This window comes from Arachis stenosperma, chromosome 9 (genome assembly GCF_014773155.1).
Source record: "Arachis stenosperma cultivar V10309 chromosome 9, arast.V10309.gnm1.PFL2, whole genome shotgun sequence".
In the NCBI taxonomy this organism is placed as follows: domain Eukaryota; kingdom Viridiplantae; phylum Streptophyta; class Magnoliopsida; order Fabales; family Fabaceae; genus Arachis; species Arachis stenosperma.
In genome coordinates, this window is record NC_080385.1 from 97,295,748 (window position 1) to 97,319,511 (window position 23,764).

The window sequence follows — 23,764 nt, forward strand, 5'->3', positions numbered from 1 at the left end:
TTCCCAATCGCTACGTCTCCGTGGAGGCATCCTGATTCTGTTCACACCAAACAATCAATAGCAAGGTGATCAGTCTTAATACCTCAAGTTGGGCGTGAACATTATCAGAATGAAAGCACAAAGACATTCATGCAACACAAATCACATAGATACCCTATAAGCATGAGACACACCACAGAGCATGCAATAAAGCATGATTCAGTCCATTCCCCATGCTCTAACAGGAAGAACCGCTCTGATACCAAATTGTAACGACCCAACTTCTAGCATGTCTAGATCATACTAGAAATTGAATGTTACCAACTTGTTTTTCCTTTTTGTATTATTAATTAATAAATATAAGCCTGTACGTTGTTAAGACCCCGCGAATTTTACAAGTAAATTTTTTTTAAAAACAAGAATAATTTAAAGTCGCATGCCTTCCATATATATCAAGGGATAATTAAACATTCACATACATAAAACAAAAGATAACAGAATATGGAACAACACACTATAATATACATCATGTTACAGAAGCGGCTCAGTTATATAAGCATAGAGCTATAGTACAGCACCCCTAAGTCAGTGACTCATATAGTATGTACATATATGTACATAAGACGCCCCAGGGCCTGGCCTGACCAAAAGCCCCTAAGCTGGCACCCAGGCTAGCCTAACTCTATGATATGCCTATTCCCTCTAATCATGCTAACAAAAGTGAGGGAGACACTCTAATGTACTGAAGTTAGACTAGGCATCTCAAAAAGTCTCCTCAATCCTGGTCCAGAGTACCTCACGGAAAACCACCGAGCGAATGGTGATGCTCGCCTGCTGGCGCCACGCCTGGCTCATCGTCATCGCTGTCAGAGGAGATAACTATGAATTTAGGATCTTCCTCTGAATCTTCTTCTTCCTCGTCCTCTTCTTCTGCCAGAGTGATAGCAGAGGAACCACTGCTGGCCACAGGAACCATAAAAGGATAGCTACCAAACAAAATACAGTCGGAAGAAGGAGGTGGCATCTCCATGATCTGATCATACTCATGTCCCTGCTGCTCATCAAAGACAGGAGGCTCGATCGGTTCAGGTAAAAGATCAAGCTCGGGTGGCAACACAGGAACACCCCACTCATCAAGGACAAAAGGTGCAGGAGGTGCCTCTTGGATAGGCTGGGCAGGTATAGGCTCATCAGGTAGAGGAGGTTCAGGTGGAGGAGGATAGTCAGGTGGAGGTGGCATCTGCTCCTCAGGATGAGGTATCCCAGGTCCGCCGGGGTGTAACCAAGATAAAGGAAAGTCATAGGGTGCATCAGGATTAAAGTATGCGGTCCTAATAGGGAATTGGAAAGGTCTACCACGAACTACATAATTACGGATACGAGGTACCGCACAGTAAATGTAATACTAGCCGCGCACCGGGTCCTCGTGGATGTACGGTGGATCAATCTCGTAGAATAGGACTCCTGTGTCCATCTGTAGAGGTGTAAGGGGTAAGAACTGGGGAGTTCTTAGTAAGTTCGGGGTTTACAGTTAAGTTCATTTATAATGTCCGTGGTCATAGAAGTATAAATAAATGTAGAGTAATATGTACATAACAGCAACATAAACTAACACATGAACAAGAGAGAAAATAGGAAGTAAATGCACATTCACACATTAATATGCAGTCACACAGTTATGCTCAAACAAACAAGGAATAAAACAAGAACACAAGAAGATAAGCAATAAATAATGCACAAACAAGTATGATGCATGTCTGTCCCTACTGCAGGTAATGAGCTCATTTGCCGGTTTCGACCCGCACCCGACGCAATCCGACCCTCCAAGTCTGATAAAGCCTTCCCAGAACTTAATCCCCGATTAAGTACCGCATACCCTCTACCAAGTGCTCTCGACTTGCAGGGCTGGTATTTGCTCAGGTCTCAATATACCGTAGGTATGTGAGTCAGGCCTCTACCAAGCGTTCAGCTTGCAGGGCTGGTACTACTCTACCGCAGCCTGTCTGGAAAGCAACATCACAATACGGGCGTCCCCGCACAACATTCACAAGCATTGCCCGAAGGCTCATAATTCACATATAACCATACTTTCCATCAGTTAGCAATCATCATAAATCAAGTATTACAACATCACAGAAAGCTCATTTTACAATTCTCTGTTTACTCTGTAAAGTCAGGTACACAGCTATATCACTTTTAACTCCTTTTCTTTTTAACATAAACACAGGTTTCAAAATCTTGTTTCTTTACCTCATATACCTCTATATCTTCTCTTATACCTCTTCTTAGGTGTTTAGAAAAGGAAATTAGAGAATTTTGGACTCAAAACTGCCTTCCTGAGGCTTTTAGGAAAAACTGTCTTTTTATCAATATTTTATTATTATTAATTAAATAATATTATTATTAAAATAGTATTATTAATAAAATAATATATTAATATTTTATTATTAAAATAATAATATTTTATTTAACTTTCAAAAATTGTATTTTGACCCCCGGACTTCTTGGAAATTGCACTTTGACCCCTATAACATTTAATAATTGCACTTTAGCCCCTCAGCTTTTGATTAATTGATTTTCAACCCCAAACTTTTTAATAATTTCATTTTGACCCCAAAACTCCATGAATGCACGTTTTCATGTTCTTCTAAAAACCAAAAACATTTTTCCAAAAGTTCATCAGATTTCAACTTGATTTTTAGCTAGTTTTTCAATCTTTTCGAAAACCGATTTGAACCCGATTTTTATCAAACCAAAGAGAAACTTTTCAGCCATCAAATACACATCAAATAAGCATCAAAAATCATGATTTTCATGGCTGGAATGTCACGTTTTTCAGCAGCACCAACAGCCACTTCAAAACCATCATAAACATGATTTTCAAGCATTAAACAAGATTTCATGATCAAACCATCACACAAACACCCAAAATCAAACCTCAAGCAACAAGATCTGATTTAACACTTTAAGAACATAGCCAATCATTGATTAATTTACCAAACCTTACCTCCTTTGCTGCTGTCCAAGATTGCACCAAAAACAAACTTCCAGAAGCACTTTTATGCTTATTTTAACATCAAAAACAACTTTAAAATCTTATGAACCATGAAGGCTGAAGCTTCATGATGATGAAAAGAAGGTTTTCCTCACCTTAAGGTAAATAGAAATCACGTTTTCTTGGAGCTTTTGGTGATTGAATAAGAGGTCCTAAGAGAAAACATGAAGAAAACATCATTTAGCTTAAGAAACCACCATGGCCGAATCTTCAAGGAGGAGGAGCAGCCTTCATACCTTGATTTACTCCATGAAAAGTGACATAGAAATGAAGAGGAGAAAGAGGTGAACACTTTGGTAAGATTAGATTTTTGATAGGGGTTTCGGTTTGAGAAAGAACGGAGAAAGAAGCTCAGGTGTTCATGGAAGCTTCATGGTTTTCTTTCATGGTGTTCTAAGCTTTTCCAAGAACAAAAAATGATAGCCAAGCTGTCCAAGGGAGGCCGTGGCTTTTGGATGATGATTATCCAAAAGTTACTTGTCAAAATATCTCAGAAAAGGATAATTACTAAAGCTAGATGTATTAGAACTTAAGTAATTACACTGCTAATGGATAAACATTAAGTTACTTAGTGTAAATGACACTAGTAACTGGATAATCATAAGAATAAAAGATATATGATGAAGCATTAGCAGTGCTAAGTTCATCTAAGAATGCCGGTATTATCCGTTACCGGTAGATTTCTAGCTCAGTTATTATATTACTAAATATAGATCAACATTAATCATAGTAAAGAAGATAATAATATAATATTCTGAATAAAATAATAATATATGAATATTATATTAATATAATTTTTCTCTCGAAATTCGTGACCGACTCGTCACATAGAGACTAACCACGGAAATCAGAATTTTGAAATTCGGGCCCGAAGTGGCTCAAAAACGCAATTCTTCGTGACGTGCCTACTTAGATTAAGAGAGGTGTCCTGTGCAATCAAGCTGCTGACTCAGCAGCTTGATGACGCAGCACCTGTGCAGTGGAGGTGCTTATATGCATAGAAATTCCTAAAAATTCTGTAAAAATTCCGTTTGATCCCGAAAAAGTGCCGTTTCTTCGGGGCTAGGCCGTTACAAGAGGCGTGGCAGGCCTGTCGGTTCCAAAGATAAAAATCCTCGAAAGCAAAAAGAGGTAAATACTATTCCTGTTGAAAAAGACATACTAGAGACACCTGCAGTTGTCTAAAATTCTAATATAATGTTTACGCCAGAAGACGTTCGGTACCTAAAAATTGTGAAAATGACGAGATCTCGATAAATTATGTCTTTACAGGAGAGAAATGGGACCAAAATAAGATAATTGTCAATGAAATATTTATATATAATGTGGCATTAAATATCATGCATGAAAGTAAGGATCTTGAACCAAGATCAGTCGAAGAATGTCGACAAAAAAATGATTGGACAAAATGGAAAGAAGCCATGAAGGCTGAGTTAGACTCACTTGCAAAACGTGAAGTCTTTGGACCTGTAGTCCGTATACCAGAAGATGTAAAACCTGTTGGATACTGATGGGTATTTGTGAGAAAACGAAATGAGGCATATTCCTAAATAAGCATCCAAGGGAGAGTGTTACAACATGGAAGGATAAGGATGAATGCTCATTTATGGGTGAATCTAATTTCCCATGCTAGAAGGAGCAAATTCTCATATAACACAATTAATAATGTTTGAAAAGAAGAATTTGTTTGCCTATAAAAGCATGAACAAGGCAATAGAATTTGACACACACAATTACAAATATTTTCCTTTCTCTCTCTCTTTATAGCAATAAAATTATCTTCTCTCTCCATACACTATTAATAATTTCTCTCTATCCATCTTTACGTTACTGCATATAAATATATAAATTATTTTATCAAGTTAATTATATTAATATTAGAGTCTTTTATTTACATATCTTTATTTTATATTTACATCTTCCTTATTTATTTAGTTGTTTTACAACACGTTATCAGCACGAGACTCTGATCAAATTTTTAGGAAAACTCAGGTAACAAATTTTCATTATGTCGAAGCTCTCTCATCTTGAATTCAAAGCTCTTGATATATCTAGAAACAATTATTTATCATGGATACTAGATGCTGAAATTCATCTTGATTCAATGGATCTTGAAGATACCATTAAGGCTAAAAATGATGCATCCCAGAAGGATAAAGCCAAAGCCATGATTTTTCTCCGTCATCATCTTGACGAAGGATTGAAAAATGAATATCTCACATTAAAAGATCCTGCAAATCTTTGAAAAGACCTTGAAGAAAGGTACAATCATAAAAAAACAGTGATACTTCCTCAAGTCTGATATGAATGGACGCACTTGCATCTACAAGATTTTAAATCTATAAATGAATATAATTCTGCAATGTTTCGAATCACCTCACGAATGAAATTATGTGGGAAAAAGATAACTGACCATGATATGTTAGAGAAAACTTTCTCAACCATACATGCCTCGAATGTGCTCCTGCAGCAGCAGTATCGAGAAAAAGGATTTAAAAAATATTCTGAATTAATTTCTTGCCTTCTTGTTGCTGAACGCAACAATGAGTTGCTATTGAAAAATCATGAAGCGCGCCCAGCTAGCGCCGCCCCATTTCCTGAAGTAAATGCGGAAAATTACCCCAGAAGAGGTAAATGGCAAGGCTTTAATAACAAGAAAAATTATGGAAGGAAAAGGAATTATATTCAAAAGAGAGGATCTCAGCAGAAGTCGGATAAAGAAAGAAATATCGGGCAGAATAAATCAACAGAGGATTAGTGTTTTTGTTGTGGTGGGAAGGGCCATTGGTCACGTACTTGCCGTACCCCAAGGCACCTAGTCGATCTTTACCAGGCATCTTTGAAAAAGGATGACAAGGGAAAAGAGTCGAATTTCATTTCAAATGATGCTGAAAATTCCACCACTCATTATGATGTATCTGATTTCTTTGAGGATCCTGAAGGAAATATTGGTCATTTGATCATTGATGGAATAGTTTAATGTGTGAGATTATTAAGTATTCATGTAAATAAATAATGTAAAGAACTTATTGTTAAGTTTTATTTTCTATGTATTTAAGTTTCAAATATGATGTATATAAATAATGAAATATTAATGTTTATGAATTTTGAAATCATTAAATATGTCATGTTTTAAAATAAAATTTTAGTATATGACATTATTTTTATGTGCAGTATTTGTTAAAAAAATATTTCCGATCAAGTATTCAATTTAACTGTGCATACTACTCATTTTATTATTATTTGTCTTTGAAGAGAATGGCAAGGATATGTAATGAAGATGTATGCCTTGCGGATAGTGCAAGTTCGCACACTATTCTCAAAAGTGATATATATTTTACCCATCTTGTGCCAAAAGAAGAATGTGTTAATACTATTATTGGCTCAGGCAATGTGATTGAAGGCTCCGGAAGAGCTATAATTTTGTTTCCCGGAAGAACAAAATTTATAATAAATAATGCACTGTTGTCTACCAAGTCTCGAAGAAACTTGTTGAGCTTTAAAGATATTCACTGAAATGGATATCATATTGAGACTATGAATGAGGGAAATCATGAGTATTTATGTATCACAACTCATGCTTCAAATAAGAAAGTTATATTAGAAAAATTACCCTCACTTTTATCTGGGTTATATTATACCAAGATTAGTGCAATTGAATCATATGCCATTGTAAACCAGAAGTTTACTAGCCTAAATGATTTTATAACTTGGCACGATCGATTGGGTCATCCGGGAACAACCATGATAAGGAGAATTATTGAAAACTCTCATGGACATTCACTAAAGAACTAGAAGATTCTTAAAACTAGTGAATTTTGTTGTGCTGCATGTTCTCAGGGAAAGTTAATTTTAAGGCCATCACCAGTAAAGATTGGATTTGAGTCCCCTGAATTCCAAGAAAGGATTCAAGGTGATATATGTGGACCTATTCATCCACCATGTGGACCTTTTAGATATTTTATAGTCCTAATAGACGCATCTTCGAGATGGTCACATGTGTGCTTATTATCTTCTCGCAACCTGGCATTTGCGAGATTACTAGCTCAAATTATTCGATTAAAAGCATAATTTCCAAAATATCCAATCAAAGTAATTCGTCTTGATAATGCTGGTGAATTTACTTCCCAAGCTTTTGATGCTTATTGTATGGCTAATGGTATAAGTGTTGAACATCCAGTAGCTCATGTTCACACACAAAATGGGTTAGCATAATCACTTATTAAACGCCTCCAATTAATTGCTAGACCCTTACTTATGAGAACAAATCTCCCAACTTCGGTTTGGGGGCATGCTGAACACTTATTCGTTTGAGGCCAACGAGTTACATCAGTTCTCTCCTATGCAATTAGCTTTTGGCCAACAGCCAAATGTCTCCCATTTAAGAATATTTGGGTGTACGATATATGTTCCCATTGCACCACCTAATCGCACCAAAATGGGACCCCAAAGAAAATTGGGGATATATGTTAGATATGATTCTCCCTCTATAGTGAGGTATCTTGAAATACAAACTGGAGATGTATTTAAAGCCCGGTTTTTGGATTGTCATTTTGATGAATCAAAATTTCCAACATTAGGGGGAGAGAATAAGCTTCCTGAAAAGGAACTTAACTGGAATGCATCATCGTTGATGCATTTAGATCCTCGATCAGAACAATGTGAACTGGAAGTACAAAAGATTATACATTTGCAAAGAATAGCAAATGAATTGCCTGATGCATTTTCTGATACAAAGAGGATAACTAAATCTTATATACCAGCAAAAAATGCCCCAATTCAAATTGATGTCCCAGTAGGACAAGTAGCCACTAAAACAAATTCACGCCAGAAGCGTGGCAGGCCTGTCGGTTCCAAAGACAAAAATCCTCGAAAGAGAAAAGAGGTCAATAATATTCCTGTTGAAAAAGACATAGTAGAGACTCTTGCAGTTGTCCAAAATTCTGATATAGTGTTAATACCAGAAGACGTTTAGGTACATAAAAATTGTGAAAATAACGAGATCTCGATAAATTATGTCTTTACAGGAGAGAAATAGGACCGAAATAAGACAATTGTCAATGAAATATTTGCATATAATGTGGCATTGAATATCATGCATGAAAATAAGGATCTTGAGCCAAGATCAGTCGAAGAATGTCGACAAAAGAATGATTGGCCAAAATGCAAAGAAGCCATAAAGGCTGAATTAGACTCACTTGCAAAACGTGAAGTCTTTAGACCTGTAGTCTGTACACCTGAAGATGTAAAACCTGTTGGATACCGATGGGTATTTGTGAGAAAACGAAATGAAAAAAATGAAGTTGTGCGCTACAAAGCCTGACTTGTGGCACAAGGTTTTTCACAAAGGCCCGGTATAGATTAAGAAGAAACGTATTTCCCTGTAGTGGATGTGATAACATTGCGTTATTTGGTTAGTTTATCTGCATATCATAAACTGCATATGCACTTAATGGATGTGGTAACAGCCTACTTATATGGCTCATTAGATCGGGATATCTATATAAAAGCCTCTGAAGGACTAAAGATATCAAAACCATCCAATGAATATTCGCAAGGGTTATACTCAGTCAAATTGCAAAGATCTTTATTTGGTCTAAAGCAATCTGGACGAATGTGGTATAATCGTCTTACTGAGTATCTGGCCAAAAACGGTTTCAAGAATGATGATAAATGTCCGTGTGTTTTCATAAAGAAAACTGCATCTAGATTCATTATAATTGCTGTGTATGTTGATGATTTAAATATAATTGGAACTCCTAAAGAGATTCCAACAATTATAAAAATTCTAAAAGAAGAGTTTGAGATGAAAGATCTTGGAAGAACTAAATTTTGTCTCGGCCTGCAGATCGAGCATATAAAAAATGGGATCTTTATTCATCAAACAACATACACAGAGAAAAATCTTGAAGAGATTTTATATGGATAAATCACATCCATTAAGTACTCCAATGATCGTAAGATCTTTGGATGTGAAAAGGGATCAATTCCGTCCTAAAGAAGAGAATGAAGATATCCTTGGTTCTGAAGTACCATATCTTAGTGCCATTGGAGCGCTAATGTATCTTGCTAATATTACGCGACCTGACATATCATTTGCGGTGAATTTACTAGCAAGATATAGTTCCTCTCCAACCAGAAGACATTGGAGTGGAATCAAACAAATTTTTCGATATCTTCATGGAACGGTTGATATAGGATTGTTTTATCCCTATGGATCCAAGTCACAACTAGTTGGCTATGCAGATGCTGGATACTTGTCTAATCCACACAAAGGGAGATTTCAAACAGGATATCTGTTCACATATGGTGGTACAGCTATATCATGGAGGTCCACGAAACAGACGATAGCAGCAACCTCCTCAAATCATGCTGAAATACTGGCGATTCATGAAGCTAGTCGCGAGTGTTTTTGGCTGAGGAGTCTGATTCAATATATTCTGTCATCATGTGGACTAATTGATCATAAGATAGCTCCAACTGTCCTGTTTGAAGATAATACAGCATGCATTGCTCAACTTAAAGGCGGATACATCAAAGGCGATAGAACAAAGCATATTTCTCCCAAATTCTTTTTCACTCATGATCTTCAAAATCAGGGGACAATTGATGTCCAACAGATTTGATCATGTGATAATCTAGCAGATTTATTCACAAAGTCACTCCCAAAATCCTCCTTTGAAAGATTGGTACATGAGATTGGGATGTGCCGATTTCGAGACATTAAATGATGTCGGCAAAAGGGGGAGACTGTACTCTTTTTTCCTTGGTCAGGTTTTTTTCCCATTCGGTTTTTCTTGACAAGGTTTTTAATGAGGTAGTCCCATCACAAAGGATATTGTACTCTTTTTCCTTCACTAAAGTTTTTTTCCACTGGGTTTTTCTTTAGTAAGGTTTTAATGAGGCATATTCCTAAATGAGCATCCAAGTGGGAGTGTTACAACATGGAAGGATAAGGATGAATGCTCATTTATGGGTGAATCTAATTTCCCATGCTGGAAGGAGAAAATTCTCATATAGCACAATTAATAATGTTTGAAAAGAAGAATTTGTTTGCCTATAAAAGTATGAACGAGGCAATAGAATTTGACACACACAATTACAAATATTTTCCTTTCTCTCTCTTTATAGCAATAAAATTATCTGCTCTCTCCATACACTATTAATAATTTCTCTCTATCTATCTTTACGTTACTGCATATAAATATATAAATTATTTTATCGAGTTAATTATATTAATATTAGAGTATTCTATTTACATATCTTTATTTTATATTTATATCTTCCTTATTTATTTAGTTATTTTACAACAAGGCTGAGTTAGACTCACTTGCAAAACGTGAAGTCTTTGGACCTGTAGTCCATACACCAGAAGATGTAAAACCTGTTGGATACCTATGGGTATTTGTGAGAAAACGAAATGAGAAAAATGAAGTTGTGCACTATAAAGGCCGACTTGTGGCACAAGGTTTTTCACAAAGGTCCGGTATAGATTATGAATAAACGTATTCCCCTGTAGCAGATGCGATAACATTGCGTTATTTGGTCAGTTTATCTGCATATCATAAACTGCATATGCATTTAATGCATGTGGTAACAGCCTATTTATACGGCTCATTAGATCAGGATATCTATATGAAAGTCCCTAAAGGATTAAAGATATATAAACCATCCAATGAATATTCGCAAGGGTTATACTCAGTCAAGTTGCAAAGATCTTTATATGGTCTAAAGCAATCTGGACGAATGTGGTATAAGCGTCTTACTGAGTATCTGGCCAAAAACGGATTCAAGAATGATGATATCTGCCCATGTGTTTTCATAAAGAAATCTGCATCTGGGTTCATTATAATTGCTGTGTACGTTGATGATTTAAATATCATTGAAACTCCTGAAGAGATTCCAACTATTATAAAAACTCTAAAAGAAGAGTTTGAGATGAAAGATCTTGGAAGAACTAAATTTTGTCTCGACCTGCAGATCGAGCATATAAAAAATAAGATCTTTATTCATCAAACAACATACACAGAGAAAATCTTGAAAAGATTTTATATGGATAAGTCACATCCATTAAGTACCCCAATGATCGTAAGATCTTTGGATATGGAGAAGGATCAATTCCATCCTAAAGAAGAGAATGAAGATATCCTTGGTCCTGAAGTACCATATCTTAGTGCAATTGGAGCGCTAATGTATCTTGCTAATAATACACGACCTGACATATCATTCGCGGTGAATTTACTAGCAAGGTATAGTTTCTCTCCAACCAGAAGACATTGGAGTGGAATTAAGCAAATCTTTCGATATCTTCATGGAACGATTGATATCGGATTGTTTTATCCTTATGGATCCAAGTCACAACTACTTGGCTATGTAGATGCTGGCTACTTGTCTGATCCACATAAAGGGAGATCTCAAATAGGATATCTGTTTACATATGGTGGTACAGCTATATCATGGAGGTCCACGAAACAGACGATTGCTGCAACCTCCTCTAATCATGCTGAAATACTCGCGATACATGAAGCTAGTCGCGAGTGTTTTTGGCTTAGGAGTTTGATCTAATATATTATGTCATCATGTGGACTAATTGACCATAAGATAGCTCCAACTGTCATGTTTGAAGATAATACAGCATGTATTGCTCAACTCAAAGGCGGATATATCAACAATGATAGAACAAAGCATATTTCTCCCAAATTCTTCTTCACTCATGATCTTCAAAATCAAGGAACAATTGATGTCCAACAGATCCGCTCAAGTGACAATCTGGCAGATTTATTCACAAAGTCACTCCCAAAATCCTCCTTTGAAAGATTGGTACATGAGATTGGGATGCGTCGATTTCGAGATGTTAAATGATGTCGACAAGAGGGGGAGACTGTACTCTTTTTTCCTTGGTCAGGTTTTTTCCCATTGGGTTTTTCTTGACAAGGTTTTTAATGAGGCAGTCCCCATCACTAAAGGATATTGTACTCTTTTTCCTTCACTAATGTTTTTTTTTCACTGGATTTTTCTTTAGTAAGGTTTTAACGAGGCAATAATCCTAAATGGTCATCCAAGGGAGAGTGTTGTGATAAGATTTTATATGGATGCCCATTTCCAATGAAGCTTAGTCTATCAAGAATGACTCTATTTATTATAGTTTGAAAATATGTTATCATGTACACATATAAATAGAGGCTTAAGCCTCCGTATAACAACACACATCAATAACAAATACTCTTCTCTCCCTCTTTATATTATTACTACTATTCCCTCTCTTCTTTTATTTTACAAGTATTTTAAATACTCTTTCTATTACTCTTTATATATAATATTAATAAATATATTAATCATCTTTATTATATTGAGATAGTAATTGTAGTACTAGAGTTAGAACTCATACTTTTTTATTTTATATTTATTTTACAACTTTATTTTACAACAAATGTCATGCTTATTAATATGTATATCCTCTATTCACTAATATTTTTCAATTCTTACACAATAAATACAACCAATATATATGAAAAAATAACAAAAAATAAATAAAAAGTGCTGAACAATCTTTGACAATTATTCCAAATGACAATGAGGCCTCCAACCAAAATATCTATCAATCCTAACTCGTGCTTAATGGGCAGAGATCAACTAGTTAACGTGCCACATAGGTATATATTTTTAACTCAATAGAAAGATCATTGACAAAAAAAAACTAACCAATTTTACAAAGTTAAAAATGAAGAACTGAAAATTGTGCTTTCTTTTATTGAAGTCTCGTGATCCTTATAAAAAATTATGAGAGGTCGGAATGGATATTCACCTCTATATATATATATATATATATATATATATATATATATTGATGATTTTTCAAGCACTGCCAGACTAATTTCTTCGACTCCTTCACATAATAAAAAGAAAACTCAATAGTAAAGAAGTCTCAATAACCTAGTTCTTTTTCTTTTCTTCTTCATTTATACCCGAACATAAACGCAAGACTAAACTGGCTAAAGAGTTCTCCACAAATAATATAAAGAGTACATATTTAAATTAGTTATTAACAAATTTTACATTAGACACTTTGATTCTAATAATTTTTTATTACTTTAAAAGTTTTTTAGAATTACATCTTTTAGATAGATTGATTTTTTCTATTACTTTCAATAAATTTTTAATATGCATATTACATAAATAAATTTTATTATAAAAGAATTAGATCCTTAACAGATATTTTTATAAGACAAATTAATACTTTTTTCAGAGAGACCAACCATCTTAAAGACCTCAAATAATAAAAACCTCAAATAATAAATTTTTTTTTTGTCGGTGAATTGGACAACTCCCAATTTTAAGTACCTCAATAGATTGGACAACCCCAAATCTTAGATATACAATACATCCACACACTCCTCACACATTTTATCATATTTTTCCTCAATTACATTTTCTAGAATTTGAACCCTAGACTTTTGAGGTGAGAAGAGGGAGATATGCCATTAAAGCCAAGGCTCATTATTGGCAAAAATTTGTTAAAGATCTCATTTAATATTTTTTGTAAAGCAATTTGAGTATTTCATCTAAGGATGCACGTTTCAAATAACAAAAACGTGGACAAATCAGAAACCTGTGTATGGATATGTCGGCCTAGGCCCAGCATAGATTTAGCCCATTACAAATGCCCGCGAAGGATTTTGGAATTTTGCTGGGAGTTGGGAGCAATCGTCATAGGGATTGACAAATAGTTTCTTCGCTTATTTTCAACTATAACTTAGTAGCTTCGCTAGCTGACAGGAAGGGGCATGAAGATCGTTCGGAAAGACCTCGTACGTAATGGACCTGGTAGCGTTAAGGTGCAATTTCTTTAATTCCAATTCATTCATTCTCTCAATGCTTTGAATTTTTGAATTTAATTATTTCAATTGTTGATTGATTATGCAGATGGTGGCAGTAGATTCGGATGATCTATGGTATGCTTATAACTTGATCGCTCCAGGTGATTCTGTCATGGCGGTTACTGTTAGGTACTTCACTTGCACTCTGTCTTTTCTTTGTGTGATCTATATGGAGAATCTGAATTTGGAAGTGTTGTTTGTTTTGTTAATAGGAAGGTTCTTAGAGAAGCAGCTTCTGGTGGACGGGAAGCAGAACGGATCAAGCTCAAATTGGAAATTAAAGTTGAAGAGGTACAAAGTTTACTGTTTACATGATTTTTTTGAAATGTATGATTGAAAAATAAGGTCATTATCTCAATGAAGGACCTTTCTGTGATTAATAATGAAATTTGAAAACCTATTATCTGAGAATGAAAGTAGGCATCAAACCAAATAGGCTGCTATATTCTGCCCTTTATCTGAATCCAATGACACATATTGTGTTCTTTCTGTTGTGTTTCAGGTTGCAGATTATGACAAAGAAGGCTCTATGTTGCGAATTCGTGGAAAGAACATATTAGAGAATGAACATGTTAAGGTACTTAACTGCCATACCAGCTTTGACTCTTAATTGATTCTTTTGAATTCTAGTTATCTGCCTTGTAACTGACTGTGCAGATAGGAGCATTCCATACTTTGGAACTCGAGCTACAGCGACCATTTGTGCTTAGAAAGGTATTGCTCTCTGATTTTTTTTCCATCAGGCTTTCTTCTGTGTTATAATACATGTGCTAGATCTTTTGCTTGCTTCCTTGATTTTTGGTTTTTATTATTTTATAACAAAATCATTATGTTTTAGCATTGTGTGTATCAAAGATGAAATTCTGATGAAATCTCTATGATCTGTAATTTATTTCCCTCTTTTGAAGAACTATGATTGCTGAATATTACATATTCCTTTTGTAGGAGGTTTGGGATTCTTATGCTTTGGAGGTACTGCAGCAGGCCTCTGGTGTGTAATCTGAATCTGGAAAATTTAATAGATATTAGGTTTAATTATTCTATTAATCCTTATAATTTCACCAAATTTTTAATTGGTTCCTTACAGTTTAAAAGTTTGATGTTTTCTATTTGAAAGTCACCAAGGACTAATAATTTGAATATATTTCTTCATTAGTGCAAATTTAAATCATGCAGCATTTTAAATCATCCTTTTGTATACAATCCAGCGGGGAAAAAATGTTTTCTTTTTCTTAGTCTTGAAAAATATTCATATGATTAGATTAAAACATATCTTAAATCATGCAGCAATTTAAATCAGACTTTTGTATTTCCAGCAGGAAAAAATGCTTTTTTCTCTGAATATATTATTATTTACCAATCAAAACCAAACTCTTTATTACTAAGTACCATGATATTTTAGATACCAGTGTGAATATTGGTAAATTCATTAGCAGGAAAAAAAATCTTTTTCTAACGATTTAATGGCACCCAACAAGCTCTTGGTGTGAATATTGGTAAATTGCTATGGTGAACAAAAAGTCCATGCATATTTTGCAGATCCCGGTGCAAGTGCTGATCTAGCCGTGGTTTTGATGCAAGAAGGACTAGCCCATATCCTACTTATTGGTAGAAGGTACTGAGAATTTTCAGTTGAATAGATTTCATTCACACGATCAGTATTATAGTACTGTTTAGAGAAGATAGTTCAGAACTTTGGGCAATTATTTTAGCATTTTATAGATGGGTGTATGTGTTTGATTTCTCTGAGGAACATAATACATCTAAATATAGTTTGGAACTTTGGACAATTATTTTTGCATTTTATAGATGGATGTATATGTTTGATTTCTTTGAGGAACATAATACACTAAGAACTGAATACATACTGTTAAGTACCTAAGGAGAATGGGAAACCACACCGTAAATGTTACTGAGGGGGAAGAACTACTCTTCTTAATACAACACCCTATAATACCCATGTCTCTAACAATACACCACCCTTGGAAGGAGAATGGGAAACCACACCGTAAATGTTACTGAGGGGGAAGAACTACTCTTCTTAATACAACACCCTATAATACCCATGTCTCTAACAATACACCACCCTTGGAGAGCCGACGTCCATAGCGGGTTCACTCTATTGTCACTGACCTAGTGGTAGCCACTTCTCTACCGGCTATCAGGATTTGGTATTTGCCTCAATCTAGTCTATAGATAGTCCTTCCCATGGTGATGGGAACCACGGTTCTAATAACATTGTTAAGTACCTAAAGAAAGTGTGAAACCACACCCTAAAAGCTAGTTCTTAAGGGGGAAGAACTATTCTCTTTAATACAACATCAAGAATTCCATACTACCTGATGTGGGACTTTGGGCACCCCATAATACTCAAATCCCCAACTCGTGATCTTCTTTTTGATACTCTTTTCAAACTTTTGACATGTGATCATGCTGTTTCAATCAGATAACTCGTCTTATTTTGATTGATGTCATAGTATGACTATTACTCGTTCTCGGATAGAAACCTCAATTCCTCGCAAGCATGGACCTGCTATTGCTGGTTATGAGTCAGTAAGTCCTCTTACTCTATTGCAAGATATGTCATTGGATGAATTCGATAACTTGAGCATATTCTAAAGTGCCTTACTTCTTTTTTGTAGGCTTTGAATAAGTTCTTCGAAAATGTTTTACAGGTAAATTCAACGAATACAGAACATGGAAATGTACCAAATATCTATTTTTATCATAGCTTTGCGTTTGTTTTTTATTTTATTTTATTTTATTTTTTTTTGCTTTTTTTACCCCCCATTGTGCCTTGCTTGGAGGATATCTTATCCTTCATTTTTGCTGTATGTCTTTGTTTGCTTCTATAATCATTTTTCTTTATTAAAAGAAAGCATAAAAGAGAGTATTTACAAGTATAATAATGGTTTCTACCAATCTGTTTTAGGCTTTCTTGAAACATATAGATTTCAATGTGGTTCGCTGCGCTGTAATTGCAAGTCCAGGATTTACAAAGGTCTGCCATCATTCCCTGCTGGTTCATTTTAGTTTTACAAATTTGACAAGGCATTGAATATTTCTATTCAGTAACATTATTATTTTTTTCTTGTATATATGCAAAGGGTTAGCAGGATTTTGGTAGAGGTTTTTGTAGCGGTAATAATTTTTTCCTTTATTTCTGTTTCAGGATCAGTTTCATCGTCACTTATTTTTGGAGGCAGAAAGAAGACAGCTACGTCCTATTATTGAAAACAAGTCGAGGATTATTCTTGTGCACACAACCTCGGGATACAAGTATGCTTGCTTCCTCACTTTTTCTTCTCTTATCTATTCCTAGTTTTGTAGTAGTTGGTTAACTGCGCCTTCATAACAGTTGCGTTCATATCTACTCCATATATAATTGTTGGAGTCTAAAATCTCATTTCTTTCACTTCATAATTTCTTATCTGTAGGCATAGTTTAAAGGAGGTTCTTGATGCTCCAAATGTCATGAATATGATTAAAGATACTAAGGCAGCACAAGAGGTACCATGATAACCAAATTATTGAACATAATGCACTTATCGATTTGGCCTTGCTCAACAATTTCCAAATATTGTTTATTTTATTATCTGTTGAGACTGGAACTAAACCATCTGCTTTCTCTTTTTATTTAGGTTCGAGCTATGAAGGATTTTTATGACATGCTTTCAAATGTCAGGTCCCATTCTTTTGAAATTGTTTTCTTTTGTTGCCTCGTCCATGCTATGATTGGAATATTGAATTTCCTATATGAAAAATTCTCTTGCTCTCAATGACTTTAGTATTAGTTCCTCTTAAACATCTATAGGATGAGATACTATAGACTTAGGTAAATCAATAGGATCTACATATAACTTCTATTTGGTCATAGAAATGTTATGCCTAGTAGAAAACTGTTGACTAAAAAACTGTTGACCTTCTAGGTACTTGCATCATAAATTGCTGTAATGATTAGATTTACTGAAGTTAGTACATTAAGAGAAATATATCTTGTCATCTTCCATGAAATTTCCTTTTCACTTTTCATTCTTATTTTGTATCAAGTGATAACTAAAATTACACTCGTTGATTCTTTTTTAATCTCAAAACTGCACATGCGCATCCTTTAAGCTGACGCATCCATTTTGAAAAATCAAGGAAATCTTGATTGAATATTGTTGGGTTTGTTCAGGATCCAGCCCGAGCTTGCTATGGAGTTAAACATGTTGAGGTTGCCAATGAACGACTAGCTGTGCAAACGCTTCTTATTACTGATGATCTTTTCAGGTGCCAATTTTATAAATCACTAAGCAATATATCATTATAACTGAACTGAATGTTTTCAGCAGTGTCTTTCTCCATGCCCTTTCAAGTTTACATTGGAAAATTGTGCCTTAAACCTTAATGTACATGCTTTTTGCTACAGGAATTCAGATATAGCAAGAAGACAAAAGTTTGTTGAGTTGGTCAACTCAGTTAAGGATTCAGGAGGCACTGTCCATGTATTTTCATCCTTGCATGTCTCTGGAGAACGTGAGTGGTTTTACTTTATTGTTTATTTTCCTAGAACACCATGAACCGAAAAGCATGTAGTATTGAAAAGAAGGAAAAATTATTAAGATGGTGCTCCCTCCCATAACTTTTATCCAAGTACGAAAATAGTAAAATATGACAAATAAAAGTGAAAAGAGATATGTATCTCCAAAAAAAAAGTGTGCACAGAGAGAGTAATATAAAGGTTTAATTACTCTGTTAGTCCCTATGATTTGACTAAATTTGCAACTGGGTTCCTATATTTTTTTCTTTTAATTCGGTCCCTACACTACATTTAAATTTTGTAATTAAGTCATTTTCGTGTCAAAAACGTTAAAATTAACAGAATATTCTTCTCAAAAAACATATGATCAAAGATCTAATTAGATTTTTAATTATGGGTACCTTCAATTTGCAAAGAAATATTCCGTTAGCTCTAACATTTTTTACAATGACAAGAACCTAATTGCAAAATTAAAATTAATGTAGGGACTCAATTGAAAGAAAAAAAGTATAAAGACCTAATTATAAATTTGGTGAAATTATAAGGACCAATAGATTAATTAAACAAAAACTAAAGATTTATGCACCACTTTTTGGTAGTGAATGAAAGTATGAAACTCGTGTAGGAAGATTATGTTTCGGTATTTTATGTATTTGTTTAGAACTCAATTTGTCATTTTGTTGCTGATGGACAGAGCTAGCACAGATAAGTGGCATTGCTGCAATTCTTCGGTTTCCTCTGCCTGATCTTGAAGACATTGAAATGTGATGGTCAAGCATTGCATATTTCTGTTGGTGGGATACCATTTGGCATATCTTGGTTTTTTTGTTTTCTTAATATTATGTCTTGAATGCAAGGCAGATGTTGCAACAGCACCCTTAGTGTTAAGTGCGGAGTGTCCACTTTGTGATAACTTGTATTGCGTGGTATTTATATGTTGAAATTGACACATAACACCATATATGAATCTGTATAGTTTACACTACAAACTGAGTGAAAGTTGTTTTGGTTAACCATTTGTCTATGTTTTAGTTATGCACATCATAAAAACGTAATTCTTTCTATTATGTTTATAAAATAATTTTTATAAACAAAAGTAGGCATCTTGAAACAAGATAAAATTCACATATCTGTCACTGACTAGTGATATTTGCACACCAATTTCATGACACCCCAAACACCCTCTTACTTTTTTCCACTTCAAGTAGTTATACAACACAATATAATACACATCAGAATGACAATGCAACTTCCCTGTCTTACAACATTTGGATAACATTCCAAAACATATCTCGTCAACTGGATTTTCCTTCCCTACTCCAAAAAGAGGGTTCTTCCGACACTGGAAATCGGCTGCTACTCAAATTATTCCAGCACAATCAGGGCTGTACTTAGCCACCAACATGATACAAGTATCTCCTGTATGGATCTCCTGAGATTATGTCAAGGAATCTTGTGAAAACATGCTCATTATTCAACCCCCCGTGATTGAGATTAAAACAATGGGGGAGTCCCTTCTTAGACACAGTATCTTCTGCTTCAGAAAAAGATTTCTCAACTTACACTTCAAGGAAAAGAACAACCTCATCCTTTTTGCTTAATTCTTCTTTGTCTCTCCATCTCTACTTCTAGGAACTGTCCCGGAGTGCACCCCCAATGCATGAGCAAACATTCTCTTCGCAGCTCCTATGTGCTCCTCCTTCATGCAGTCTTTACTCAACTTAGGTGCTTGTTTTCCATCTTGAGTTGATTTGGGGAAATCTTTGTCCAGCAGTGTTTGATCATCCCTTTTATTAAGTGCAGCTCCACCATAAGTGCTAGTGTTTCTTATTCTACTGTTTGAGTTCCTTCTTTGAGGTATTGACTCTTCCGAGTTCTCCATGGGATTGGGCTCTGCGCCATTCTCTCTCCGAGCATTCAATTCATCCATGAGCATTTTGTCCTTTGTACTATCACTAGCTAAGACATTTTGATTCTCCGTATTCATTCTTCGACCTAATGCATGCGCAATCATGCGGTGGGCAACCACAGGCACACTTCGCTGCTTTTGTCCACCAGGCTCTTTTACCTCTTCCAAACTCTCACAGAAAATTCTCTCCCGAGCAGCCAAATAAGCCGCTTTTCTCTCTTCCAGTGACAGTGGAAAGGAGGTTCTGTTTGTTTGTAAGACTGAAAAATGCAACACAACATTAAGGCCCCTCATTAAGAAGTTTGGTATATTAGTGTTTTCCTTATTAAGCATATTACCTGGGGAGGGGTCTTCTCTCCTTAATATTTGATGTGATGTAATTAAAGATTGGGGTTCATCATAACCCCATAGGATATCGCTTACAAGGATTGGAGGTCTGAAAATTCAAAGCATTCACAAAAAACTTGTTTAAATATAACAAGAGAAAGTTATGGAAATGTGCTTGATATATCTAGGGGGTCATCAGCAAGGAAAGGCTGAAGTTCACTCACATGGATGTGTCTGGACATTTCTCAAGAATTAAATGGCGATCATCTCCTTCACCAACAGACTCATGTGCAAACCTGGAAACATGTTTAAAATGAAAATCACAATATTTGAAAAGACTTTAAAAAAAATAAAAATCACATGATAAATACCCAAATATCTCAGCAAGGCGATGCAAAAGAAGACGGTTGTAAGAGTTCATTGGCTCCAATTCCAAGATCCCATCTGAACTATAATAGTTCATCAAAGCAGATATGTAAATTATTCAAGACACATTTTATGGGACAAAGCGCAAAACAACTATTTAACATGAAAGACATAAAAAACCAACTCCAATCAGATGCTGTAAATGACAACACCTAGAGCTGCTCTGCAACAACCTTTCTTTACTTATGAATCAAGGCCTTAATATAAATACAAAGTGCCAATGAATAAGAGATGTATACAAACAATTTTTGTTGAGAGAGAAATCATGACTAATTTGAAGCGATTTAAGATTGCGGCATGGTATTTTTTCAGGTTCTGATATATTAGGATTCTTTCACTTTCTTTCGGAATTTGGTTGCCCTGTACACGAACTATAAAAAGAACTCAGAGAACATGACATTACTTAAAATCATCCCTCTGCTGATAGGCTGCTTCCTTTTTGGGACTGGGGAAAAAATGACAGGAAAAGTGTAAAATTTCATTGAGGTTTCAAATTTATCTCTCACCATGATAGAGGCTATGTTATTACTGCTGTTAAGTAAACCATTCTTTCTTAGCCAAAGTGGTGACTTATAGCACTATACACTTATACTATTCCTGTGAAGTAAGGTCAAACATAATTTGATCGTGAATTTTACCTTGTGTCATCATCCTGAAGAAACTTGACCAAGGTTTCTTCCATTGTGAGCACTAAATGCTTGCAATGAAGGTTGTCCTTGACCAGAGAAGCCAATTCCTCAACCTGAAATATAAATACATTACAAGCATTCAAAGCAAGCATTTAAAATAGAGAGCAAAGAAAAATCATCAACAATTGTCCAACAACTTGTCAATAATATTGGGTCCTAATTGACACCAAATATAGAAGTTCAGGAAGCAAGCATTTTATACTGAATCAAAGTGAAGTCAATGAGCAAACTTGGTGCTGAAACTCCGCTTCGTGCTTTTGATTCTATCAATTATATATTAAAAACCGCAAGCATTTATATAAAACTGAAGACTCGCTAGAACTTAGGGTTTGAAATTCTATAAATTGACACCAAACCATAAAATTTCATCAAGCAAGCATTTATACTCAATCAAACACGAAGTAAAGAAACAAACTTGGTGCTAAAACTTAGCTTAGGGTCTCTTCATTATGTAAATTATACATCAAAGAGTGCAATTTGCAGAAAGCACGAAATTGAAATGGATGACAAAATGGTAATTTAGGTATATTGAGAAGAAGAAAGAGAAACCAGAAAGAGCAGACATACCATGGCGAATTGGGTCATACTCATGGTTGAAACCTGAAAAGAGCTGAAGGATTTTGGTTTAGGGTTCCCAATTACAAACTTCAGATTTCGTGTTGGAGTATACCTGATTTTTTTTAAATAAATATTTTAATCATTTTATTTATTGAAATAAGTATTTAGACATTATTTACATTATTAGTCCTGATATATATTTTGTTTAGCGTGTACAAAATGATTATACATAATATGTAACGATTTTATTTAGTTATATCTCGTTTGCAAACAAAAAAATATATATAATTTAAAATAATACATATATCTCGTTTATAATATAAACGAGATAAAAAAATTACAATTAAAATAATTCAAATTTTTAATAAGTATATAAAAATTTATTTAAATTTATTTTTAAATTTATAACAGGTACAAAAAATATTCAACTTTTAATCTTTTTAATTTAATATCTTCTTTCATCTGGTTTATTAATTTTTTTTTTTTTTGCCTAGTTCCTATAATTTAAATTTAAAACCGCCCACTATTCTGATTATAGTAATTGCATGCTAAAAAATTAAAATATTAAATTAATGTAGTGACTTTTACTTTTGGCTTTACTAATTGTTTTAAAATTCTCGTACTCGCACTTTTTGCTCTTTCAAATCCTTTTTAAGAAATAGTGAGGGAGAATTTTAACACAAACAAACAAACACAATTTTTATAACAATAATGCTCTATATCCATCTAATTTTTTTAATCAAGTCAACCAAGTTCTTTTTGGATCATGCCCTCCCCTTCCCCCTCCCCCTATTTACGTAAAGCTTCTTCTTCAACTTAGAGTTTCTCTTTCTCAACGTAAACCTTCTCTTCATTCTTCTATCTCAACGTAGAGCTTCTCTTCTTCAATGTAAAGCTCTTGCATTCATTTTTACTATGATTTTTACAACATAAAGCTTCGTTTTCTTCTTCGTTTTCAGATCTCAGATTTCTTTCTCATTTTCAGATTTCAAAAGCGTATTAAAACAATGAACGATTCAACTTCAAATTAGTTGAATGAGAGCGATTTGGATTATTCTTCTGAATCGAATCAAGCGGATGAGGTTTGGATTATTCAATTTTGAATTAAATTGAATAGAATGCAAATACTAAATCCAGTTGTTTATGAACACAATTTTCTGGTCATTTGAAATTGTACATTGGTTTCATTTTGATGGTATTTCTCGGTTCATTCTAGACGCAGGTGTTTTGAATTTGAATTTATATAATGGACAATGTTCGATTCATTTAGTATTATACAATGGTTTCACTTTAATAATATTTTCAGTTCATTTTATAGTCTAGGTATGTTGTAGATGAACAATTTGTCCCAAATATTGAGATAACTTTCAAGACACTAGAAGAAGTTGGAAAGTTCTACAAAGATTATTCCAAACTTGTCGA

At 34.5% G+C, this 23,764-nt stretch overlaps 2 protein-coding genes across 5 annotated transcripts; one reads left to right on the forward strand and one right to left on the reverse strand.

Moving 5' to 3' along the window:
- Nucleotides 1-13,633: 13,633 nt before the first annotated feature.
- Nucleotides 13,634-19,446, forward strand: LOC130948296 (protein PELOTA 1-like). 3 transcript variants are annotated; one of them, XM_057877014.1, is made up of 16 exons: nucleotides 13,634-13,869; nucleotides 13,958-14,040; nucleotides 14,124-14,202; nucleotides 14,414-14,488; nucleotides 14,569-14,625; nucleotides 14,857-14,902; nucleotides 15,451-15,526; nucleotides 16,389-16,464; nucleotides 16,554-16,586; nucleotides 16,844-16,912; nucleotides 17,084-17,190; nucleotides 17,349-17,421; nucleotides 17,553-17,591; nucleotides 18,089-18,183; nucleotides 18,323-18,429; nucleotides 19,128-19,446. In XM_057877014.1, the coding sequence occupies exons 1-16, from the start codon at nucleotides 13,819-13,821 to the stop codon at nucleotides 19,199-19,201; spliced, it is 1,140 nt and encodes a 379-aa protein (XP_057732997.1). In that variant the 5' UTR covers nucleotides 13,634-13,818; the 3' UTR covers nucleotides 19,202-19,446. The 3 variants fall into 3 exon arrangements, 2 of the variants coding, with proteins under 2 accessions (XP_057732997.1, XP_057732998.1); XR_009073001.1 differs by having other exon boundaries at nucleotides 13,691-13,869; nucleotides 17,553-17,596; XM_057877015.1 differs by having other exon boundaries at nucleotides 13,737-13,842.
- Nucleotides 19,447-19,474: 28 nt separating this feature from the next.
- Nucleotides 19,475-22,490, reverse strand: LOC130948298 (uncharacterized). Of its 2 annotated transcripts, none has more exons than XM_057877017.1 (6): nucleotides 22,352-22,490; nucleotides 21,734-21,837; nucleotides 21,041-21,113; nucleotides 20,894-20,965; nucleotides 20,681-20,778; nucleotides 19,475-20,602 (listed from the first exon to the last, which is right to left on the reverse strand). In XM_057877017.1, exons 2-6 carry the CDS (start codon nucleotides 21,744-21,746, stop codon nucleotides 20,031-20,033), a joined length of 828 nt encoding a protein of 275 aa, XP_057733000.1. In that variant the 5' UTR covers nucleotides 21,747-21,837; nucleotides 22,352-22,490; the 3' UTR covers nucleotides 19,475-20,030. The 2 variants fall into 2 exon arrangements, with proteins under 2 accessions (XP_057733000.1, XP_057732999.1); XM_057877016.1 differs by having other exon boundaries at nucleotides 21,041-21,118.
- Between the last annotated feature and the right edge of the window lie 1,274 nt (nucleotides 22,491-23,764).